General features: G+C 31.1%; 1 protein-coding gene across 1 annotated transcript; it reads right to left on the reverse strand.

The window, feature by feature from the left end:
• Nucleotides 1–1,354: 1,354 nt before the first annotated feature.
• On the reverse strand, nt 1,355–3,709 carry LOC124820573 (putative terpene synthase 2). Its single transcript, XM_088093282.1, has 7 exons — nt 3,596–3,709; nt 3,200–3,482; nt 2,715–3,087; nt 2,371–2,589; nt 2,099–2,240; nt 1,762–2,007; nt 1,355–1,678 (listed from the first exon to the last, which is right to left on the reverse strand). The coding sequence occupies exons 1-7, from the start codon at nt 3,704–3,706 to the stop codon at nt 1,355–1,357; spliced, it is 1,698 nt and encodes a 565-aa protein (XP_087949408.1). The 5' UTR covers nt 3,707–3,709.
• Nucleotides 3,710–10,731: the final 7,022 nt, after the last annotated feature.

The raw sequence follows: 10,731 nt of genomic DNA on the forward strand, positions 1-10,731 counted from the left end.
TATATACTATAAATTGATCTTATCTCTAGTCGATGTGAGACTTCCAATACACAACCCTCACACCAAGGTATATACACATTGAGTGTGAGATTAGACATTAATAGGTAATCTGATAGCGACCTGATAGCGAGTGAAACAATCTATCCAACAAACATTAAATCTAGTTAGGACATTTTTGATACCAAGTTGAATATAGTGAAAAATGTGTATGAGATTAATCTTCCTTGAATACACATATATGATGCTTTATTTATAATAAAAACATGATCGAGATAAACTAAAAATGCAAGTAAAAAATAATAATAAACTAACTAAAAATAAAATATAAAAATAAAATAAAAATAATATATCTAATGAAATTGAATACACATTATAAAATATGTATTACATATTAAGTGAATTTTATAATCATAACTTTTAAAAACCGACTCTAAGAAGGGTTGAGTAAGGAGTGCTAATTTATAACTAATTTTTAAATTAATATCTTAATTAAAAGAATTTTGCGTTGATTAAAACCTTATGTGTTTTAGTTTGAAATTTATTTAATAGTTGATGCTACGTAAAGTTTATTTCAATATTAATTTAATTTACATCGGTCTGATTTACGCTAACGACAATAAATATAAAAAATTTATGTACAATGCTTTTATCGTCAACAAAATAAAAAAATAAAATAATTATAGTAAACAAATGGAAAGTGTAAATAAAGAAAATGAATATAGATAAGAAAATGAGTGTGAACGACAAATATGAAAAGATTAGTATGGATAAACTCATAATAAAGGAAATAAATTTAGATAAAATAGAAAAGTGTAATAAGAGATGAAAAAAATGAATGTAGATGAAAGGAATTGAGGGTAAGCGGAAGAGACGAGTGAGAAAAAAGGAGACAAATATATTTTAAGTTGTATAATTTTTATATTTCGAATAAGAAAATTGGCCTATATTTAAAAGGGAAAGATTAAAACGAATTTTTGAAAATAAGGCACTGATCGATTATTTTAAAAGAAAAAAAAAGGTTTGGCACATAAAATATTAAAATAAATTAAATTTTTTCGTCTCCAAAATTCTAGTATTATTTATTAGAAAATAACATTAACATTTTTTATAATAGTGAGAGGAGCATGTAGGTCATACAGAAATCTTGAAAACCGAATTATTATAACAAATACAGAAACAAACTAAAAGGTCTTTACTTATAAAATCACTACACCTCGTTACATTGATAATCAAACAAGTGAAAGTAATATGACACAACTCAAATAAGCATTTCACGTAGCATGAATTGATTTTCATATTAGTTCACATTCCATAGTATATGTAATGATACTGTAATAAGGCATGCTCCAGTAATTTATATGGCAGTCAACTTCTCCTGATCGATGGAGACGGGATCCAAAAGCAATGAAGAAACATAATCTTTTAGCAATTCTTCATTTGTATATTTATCCTCATGATTTTCATAAGAAACCTCAGATATACGAGCCAAATTAACTACACAATCCAGCACACACTTTGGAATAATATCATCACTTGACCTTATACACTCTTCATTTATAACCTTCCAACAATCTTCAACATCCTTGTGAATCAAGTTATAAGCCTCTGCTTCTGAAATGCCATACTGCTTCATGCAACATTCCACAGCTGATGCAACATGTACTCTTTCTTGCTCAAACTATTCATTTCAGAAAATCCAATTCTTATATTTTGCAGGAACATATAAAAACAGATTTTAACTTTGATGATATGAAGGAATACCTTGTGTGAGGCCATGTCATCCATTACTCTCCCAATAACTGATGCAGCATTAATGATACTTGGATCACTGAGAATCCAATCCAGCACACTTTCTGTTGCAAATTCTGCTAAACTAATAAATGAAGTTATCATACAAGGGAAACAAGACGTTAAGACTCCATTAGCTTTATACTCCTCATATGTTGGAATGTAATGCTCATGACACCATTTTGCTTCAACCATGTACCCTTTTGTTAAGTTAGAAAGCTGCATGTAAAATTACTAATAATCTGATAAGATAAACTGAATCGAGTAAAAGCACTCCAAAGTTGAAAATTTGAAATTAGAATAATCATACAGCTTGCTTAAAATGTGGCACCACAAAGCTTGATTTTCCATTCTCTCTTGTCAGCAACTCTATTTCTTCACACAGTTGTAGAGCTGTTTCAAATACCACTTTCATACACTCTGGAAGAGATCGAATATGACTAATATCCCATCTGAAATTTAGAAGGAAGGAATTATTCTAAGAAATCTTAATGTTAGATCATGAGCTAAGTCAACATATATATATATATATATAATTTTCACATTAAAATATGTAAGCTCTAGTCCGTGAAACACATCAACCTCTGAATTGCTTTTGTGAAGAGTTCAAGTTCTTGAACTGTTCCATAAGCGTCATATGTATCATCTAGAAGACAGATAACATGGATCAATTTTCCCACAAACGTTCTTGCATTGCTGTATTCAGGCTTGTAGGATATTGCCAAACACCAAATATAGCTTTCAACCGATCTGTCTCTTGCGTAAGGGACCAGAGTCACAAAGTTTGAATCTTTCCTCCACCTATTAAAATAAATTACGCCTCAACAATTTGAGTATACTTTATTCTGTATGATCTAAAACTTTTTTATGAACAGTGTATTTCAATATACTATATATGCATAGAAATTTAAAGGCAAAAGGCTTACTGGGTGATATGACCTATTTCTTTTTTATGCAAATTTTGAAGAAGGTTGAAATCTACTTTTGCGAAGATCAATAGAGTTTCATTATGGGAAGGATCTTGTTCAAAGAGGGTCATGCAATGCCTTGTCTCAAACCTAGGTACACTCTTGTAAAGAGGTCGCCTTAGGCAATGGTTGATTTGTGCAGCAACAGATGGACTTAGCTGTTTTTCCAAGGACTCAAGTTTAGTTTTTGAGAAATCACATGCTTCTTCTAGAATGTCATCTTCAGGAGTTCTCAGATGTGAAGCTTCATACAAACTACACAACCCTTGAACATCGCTGGCAAGCGTTTCATTGAAGCTTCCTTGGCCATTTTTAAATTTGTTAAATACATCTGTTCAGATATTGAACATATATAAGAAACAAACCTATTTTATAGAAAAGAACTTTATATATATAATTTATTTTTTCTTAAACATCAAAGAGAAAGTTCTACATCTAGGTACCTGATGAAATTCCATATCCTTGTTGCCTTAACAAACGAAAGAGTAGAGCAACAAAGTGATAGTCACCATCTTCATTGATGGTGTTGTGTTTTGTGAAAGTGTTGTAAATTTGTTCCAACGCCTGGTTAATTTCTTGTTGAAAGTGATATGATACGCCTAAACGTTGGACTGAGTCAATGAAGTTTATTTTTTGTACGATGTTTTGATTCAATGATGATTGAAATATTGATTTGACCTTCTCTTGTAGTTTTTCTGCTTGCTGCTTCATATTGTCATCGGTTTCCTGCAAATATAGTTGCGTGATTCAATTAAGCGTTATCGATTATTAAATAAAGTAATGAATTTATATTTACCTGAATAAAAATTATATATGAAAATAATAGAAATAATTAATACCTTGGATTGAGAAGCATATTGAAGGAAAGTGTCTCCCCATATGGTAGGAGCATAACTCACGCAAGGGCGTCTGAGTTCAGCTAGTGCAAGTGTTGAAGATGGAAGGGACATCTTTTGCTTATTACAAAGTGCTTCGAATGAAAAACTGTAGTTTGTTGAGGGTCCAAACATTTGGCTACATATTTATATGATGACACAGGTTAATGATTTTTCCTGTAAAACTACTAAAGTGAGAACATTAAATTTATCTAATAGTGGAGTTCTATATTCAATTTTGTTCAAAATTTGCAGAAAATAATTAAATGTTAAATATGTTAATAAAATAGAATTGATGAAGTCTTATATGGAAAGACTAAAATAAACACATCAGTCCATTGTTGGAAGTCCCACGTAGACTAGAGATAAGGTCAAATTATAATATATAAGTGAGATATAAACCTTACTTTACAAGCTATTTTGTGGGGGTTGAGTTCTAAGTGGTCATTCTATTCTTCTAATATTCATTTAATTTCTAATATATAATGTTAATACTATCAAAATGATATAATCTAATTCCATAGAATAACATTTTTGGACCGAAGCTTAATTGAATAAAAAAAATTAAGAATAAATTATAGTAATTACTTATATATTTTTTATTAAAAGAAAATAGATATTTAAAATTGATTAAAAACAAACTTAAATTAATTTTTAATTAAAGTGATTTAGTAATTGCCAAATTGGCATTAATACATTGTTATTTTAAAATTTATTTGATTTCAATTATTATAGTTAATATTAAATAAAATTTATTTTGAATATTAATTTAATTAATATTATTTTGACATACAATAATGATAATAATTTTAAAGGATAATTGTTGTACATGTCTCCATCTTCAACAAAATAACATACAAATAAAAAAGTAGAAAAAAAATTGTAGTGGATGAGATGAGTGTGATAGAAAGAGATGAATACGAAGGAAAAAGATAAAGACGAAGAAGATAAGTGTAAATGAAAAAAATAAATGTAAATAAATTATATAAGTGTAAATGAATGAGATGAATTTAGAAACAGATAAGTGTGGACAAAAGAGATGAAAGTGATGAGATTAAAACTAGACTTTGGATTAAAAATAATCTATAATTTTTATTTATTGTCATGAAGATGCATAGATTCATAACTAACACTAGTGCAGCGAGGGGCTTTTACCGCGGTTATTTTTCACTATACGTCGCGGTTTACGAACCGCGGCATATTCAGCCGCGGTAGTAAGTCAAAGACTTTAGGCCGCGGTTATGACCGCGGTATATAGGTTGCGGAATAGGTTGCGGTATATGCCGCGGTTCGGCGGCAACCGCGGTATAAGATGGCATTTTTGAAATTATTTTTAAACTATATGTCGCGGTTCGGAGGGCAACCGCGGTATATTCCTCTAAATATTTCAAATTCATTTTAAATTTATTTCAGGTAGGAGAATAGGTTGCGGTTACTCTGAGAACCGCGGCATATACCCCTGTAACTTCTGAAATTCTCTGACTCAGTCAGCCCCTGCAATAAATTGGCAGGGGTATATGCCGCGGTTTTCCAGAGAACCGCGGCATATAGGCTGTTATTTATTTTTTTTTTTCAGACGTGGCGTCAAAGGGGATGGTTGACTGGCGTATATGCCGCGGTTCCCTCTGAACCGCGGCATATTCTTTCGATTTATTTACAAAACTGCCACCGCGCACCATTATGCTGCGGTTTCTAGTGAACCGTGGCATAATGTGCGCTGTAAAAACCCAATTTTTTACTAGTGTAAGTCCAAACTAATTTAAATAAGTATTAAAAATATATTATATTTCATATAAAATAATATGAATAGAATTAGTGTCAATTAATCAAGGGTTAAATATGTTTTTAGTCCCTAAACTATTGGCCGTTTCTGGTTTTCGTCCCTCTTCCAAACTAAGGTACGATTTGGTCCTCAATCTTTAAAAAACGTTCGTTTTAGTCGAAAAAACGAACGTTTTGAGGACTAAAACGAGGACTAAAAACAAAATTTTGAGGACTAAAACAAACGTTTTTTTAAAGAATGAGGACCAAATCGTACCTTACTTTGAAAGAGGGACGAAAACCAGAAACGGCCAATAGTTTAGGGACTAAAAACATATTTAACCCATTAATCAATACAAACTTTTAAACAAACTTAAATACTAAAAAACTAAATATATTAGTATTAATGAGGTTAATGATAATCTTATTTATTTTAATTAATGTTCATACTAACACAAATAAACAGTTAAAAATAATTAATATTAATTTTCAATTAATAAAAAAATTAAAATAATTGTTTTTTTTAATTGGTTAAACAGACTCTATTAGTATCTAACACTAAACAAACTCTATTAGCATCAAAGAAACTAATGCTAATTTAAAACAAACTCAAATGTTTATTTATTAAAAAAAAGTCGAAAAATAATTAACATGAACATAGAGTTGATTAAGCCTACTCTATCAATGCCTATCATTACATATCTATCAATGGCTAAAGTTACATAAATACTACTATTTGACAGTTACATTATTTAAAAATGATTTTACATCTTAAACTTTTTTTTTAAACAATTAACTTTTTTTAACTTTAGAGTCTATTAAACACTTTAATAACTTGGAAGGAAGACTGGAAGAGGTTGTTAGTTCAATCCCTATTTAGAAATATAAATTTTATTTAAAGGATTTGGAAAACAGGATGAAAGATATTATAGATTGAATTCTCCTATTAATAAAATATTAACCAGTAACATTTATCAATAAAAAAAACACTCTAATAACATTGCAATGTAGTTGATATTAATATTTAATAAACTAAATTAATATTTTCTTGTGATAATCCTAAAATTACGTAAATAGCCCTTGTTTTACATCTCTCTTTTATATATACACTTTAATTTTTTAACACACATAATGATTAGTATAATATATAAAACAAAGTCAGGAAAATAAAGAAAAGGATAGCATTACTTCCTTGGGATGATCCTAAATCAAGAAGTAGCGTTAACCTCACCTCATAATAACACCACCAGATATCGCGTTTGTATATTATTTCTCGTTGTGCCAGTACTTTGCACACAAAAAATCATTCCATTTCAATGCTTTAATACCTACTTTTTAATACTTTTTATATTCTTTCACGTTGTGCCAGTATTGCACACAAAAAAATTCTCCATTTTAATGCATTACCTACTTTTTCTAATACTTTTTTATATTGTTGGAAGTGTGACTTTTTTAGGAGCTGTGGCTTTCCAAAACCCTGGATTAGAGTTTTCTGTTGATACATCAATATCAGTTTTTCCTCTTCTGCTTTTTCTTCTGATGAAGTTAGAAATGGATTTTTCCTTTACCGACTAACAATATTATCTTACACCGAAATAAATGAAAACTACAATATAGGTTAATGGAGTAAAACTGTAGGTAATTTTAGGGATTTAAAAATAGTAGAAGGAATTTGTTATTTTATATATATATATATATATATCATCACTAAACTTCCTATAGGAAAAAACTACTATCGACTGCTTATACATATACAAAATAAAGCACATCACCACCTTACTAGATAGCCTCTTTTATATTAAAAGGTTGTTTCTACACCTCCAACCAACAATTTTTCTTATACCTTTAACTTTTTTTTAAATTTCAAAACTGCAAATTAAAAATGGTACATCGTATTTTGCGTGTTTCAACAGATTTCCAAATTTATTAAAAGAATCTTTTAACGAATTTCAGAATTGAAAGATTTTTTTTAAACTTTAACGAATTTTGAAATTTGTTGAAGGATTTTTTAAAGGTTTCAACGGATTTCGAAATTCGTTGAATATAAGAATTATTTTCCGAAATTAGAGGTGTAGAAAGAAACATTTAGAGATGTAGGGAGAAACAACCATATTAAAAACATGGGCGATCTCATATATTTTCTTGGTTTGAAAATTGCTCGAAACAGTTTGAGAATTCATCTTAATTAATGCAAATACACTTTCGACCTCGTTACAAAGGTTGGAATGGTAACATTGTGCCCTCATGCATATTCCCATTGCACACTCCTCTCACTTAACCAATTAATGAGATTTCCTTAGTGATGAACATACTTTCTCCTATCCTAGATGTTAAGAAAATCTCACGTTACACACATTATGATATTTTTCTAAACTTGAGTCTATTATTCATTGATAATTGAAGGACTTTAAATAGCTGTGACACTTAAATATTATGGAAATAAAAATAAAAACTGAAAATAAAATATTAACTATCTTAAAAAATAAAATCTGCTTAATTTATCATAAAATAATATTATACCTAGATAAATAGAAAATCATAACCACCTATACCTATTTTATTTTTATCAAAATCAAACTAAATATTACTAGACCCAAAACTAATAAAATAAGATTTAAACAAAATTATTAATAAAACCCTAAAATTTAAGTTTATCCCAACAAACTCTCCCATAAACTTAAACTTTTCCTTCCTTCATTCGGTTTTCCATGTGCATCATCCAACACCGGGTTTGCTTCTTTCAATCAGATTTGAGTTAGATTATACGAGCTCTTGCTAGTCATATCTTGTTTCAAGCATCTTCTCTCCAAGATTTTGAGCTCCAGTTCATACAACCAGTTCTTGTTCACTTTTGCTTGGGTTGCTAGACGACCATGCTTATCCTTTAAATACAATACCTGGTCCTTCATAAAAAGTGAATTACCTTTCTCAATTATCTAACCCATGCTTAAAGTATTGTTCTTCAGCTCGGGAACAAAGTAAATATCCCTAATCTCTCCAACTCATCCATTCTTCCGCATATGTCGGATTGTTCCATGCCCTTTCATGGCCACCTTGGAGTCATCTCCAAAAGACACAAATTTGGCCTCCACCTTGGTGAGTTTATAAAAAAAAAAAATTCTCGTTTTCACACATATGATTGTTTGCCCCAATATCTAGATATACCATACCGAGTTGCTAGAAATCTCATCAGTCTTTGATTTCAAGCACGGTCCAACATCCGCCTTCTTCAGCTCCTCAAGCTCAACCCTCTATTTATTTATAATTTCATTAGCTTCATCTAGAAGCCTCCCTATCCGCTAAATCTCCTCATCTTTTTTGTTTGAGTTCCTTTTTGACATTTGTCGCACCTTTTATCAAGATCACTTCATTCATTGTTGAGACCAGATTTTCCATGTCCACTACATCCAAGCTCGTTGCCAGCAACAGTTCTTCTGCATCTTCAGTAAGGAGATTAGTCTCCCCCTTTGTCTCGGTCTTGCAATACTTTGCAATATGGCTAGCCTTGCCACAATTGTAGCACTTGCTTGATCTACACTAGTTTGCATAGTGGTCGTACTTGCCACACTTAAAACACTCAACTCCTGACCAATCTCCTTGGCCTTTCCCTTGTCCTCGGTCACACCCATTCTTTTGATCGGTTTGCTCTTCACTATTATTCTCAAAATTACCTTGGCCACGCCCACCTCATCCTCGGCCTCCTCGGCCTCTGCCTCCTTGGCCTCTTCCGTTAGGACCTCGACTCTGAGTAATCCGAGTTTTATTCGAGTCAAACTGTACTTGTAGTGCTTGATCGTCAGGTTCAACCTGATCATCCCAACTCCTTCTCTTCTGTTTGTGGGCTTCTAATGACCCAACAAGTTCATCCACTATGAGAATCTACAAGTCCTTCGATTCTTTAATGACGCACACGATACTTTCGAAATCTTTTGTAAGGGATCTCAAAATTTTTCCCAACATCAGACTAGGTGGCCTTTGTTCTCCATTCTTGTCGAGTTGGTTGGCCACCTTCTCCACCCGAGTTTTGTACTCGGTTATATGCTCTTTGGGCTCCATCTTCAACTATTCAAACTCTACTCTAAGAGCTTGTATTCAGACTTGTCTAACACGGTTGTCACCTTTATACGCAACCTCCAATTTCTCCCAGGCTTCCTTTGCTTATTTAGCATTCGCTATTTTTTGAATCTCGACTCACATACTACATTATAGAGGAAATACAATGTTGACCCATCTCTTGCACGTGATTTCTTCAATGCAGTTATCTATGCCACCGTCTGATGTTCGTCTTCATCAGGTTCAACGTACCCGTCTTCTACCATATCCCAAACGTCTTAACATCTCCATAACGCCTTCATCTATAGGCACCAATTATCATAATTGGTTTTTCTCATCAATTGTGTCACACTTATACCATTGACAACCTTTTCCATTTTTCTCACACAAAAAAATCAAGCACTCTTTTTTCTATCATGATGTTTAACTCTCTCCTCTCTCTCTTTCTCTCTCTCTCGGTGCTCAAAGCATAAAATTATAATACCACTGTTAAGAAAATCTCACATTACACACACTCTAATATTTTCGTAAAATTGAGCCTATTATTCATTGATAATTGAAGGACTTTAAATAGTCGTGACGCTTAAATATTACTGGAATAAAAATAAAAACTGAAAATAAAATATCAACTATCTTAAAAATAAAATTTGCTTAATCTATCATAAAATAATATTGTACCTAGATAAACAGAAAATCATAACTACCTATCCTTATTTTATCTCTATCAAAATCAAACTAAATATCACTAGACCCAAAACTAATAAAATAAGATTTAAACAAAATTATTAATAAAATCCCAAAAATTTAATCCCAACACTAGACTCATCAGGTGTCTAATCCATCTCATTGACACCAGACCAGACATAACCTTTTTTGCTATAGTTTAGTGTGACAATCACTCAACTATCTAAATTGCCTTTAACCAGGTGTTTCATGAACGAACCAAACACAAATAGACTTCAATAGTGTAAGGGACAAGATCACGGATGGTCTCCTAAAGCTTTTGTTAAGATATGTCAAATATTCTATTAAGGGATATTAGGCAATCAAATATTGTGTTAGTTATAATTTAGAATTATTATAATTTGTGCAGATTTGTGCACCTGTCATTCCTTTAGTAGATGAAGAATTATAGGATCCTTGTATGTATATATATGGTACTCTACTATTTAAAATAATACATTAGAATTATTCTTTAAACCTTTTATTATGGTATCAAGAGCCAAACACTAATATCCTCTACAATATAGGAATCAATGCTTCTTTTTTTTCATTGAATATTTCTT

The sequence above is a fragment of the Vigna umbellata genome, chromosome 6 (genome assembly GCF_029865625.1).
Source record: "Vigna umbellata cultivar VRB3 chromosome 6, Vumbellata_1.0, whole genome shotgun sequence".
Taxonomy (NCBI): domain Eukaryota; kingdom Viridiplantae; phylum Streptophyta; class Magnoliopsida; order Fabales; family Fabaceae; genus Vigna; species Vigna umbellata.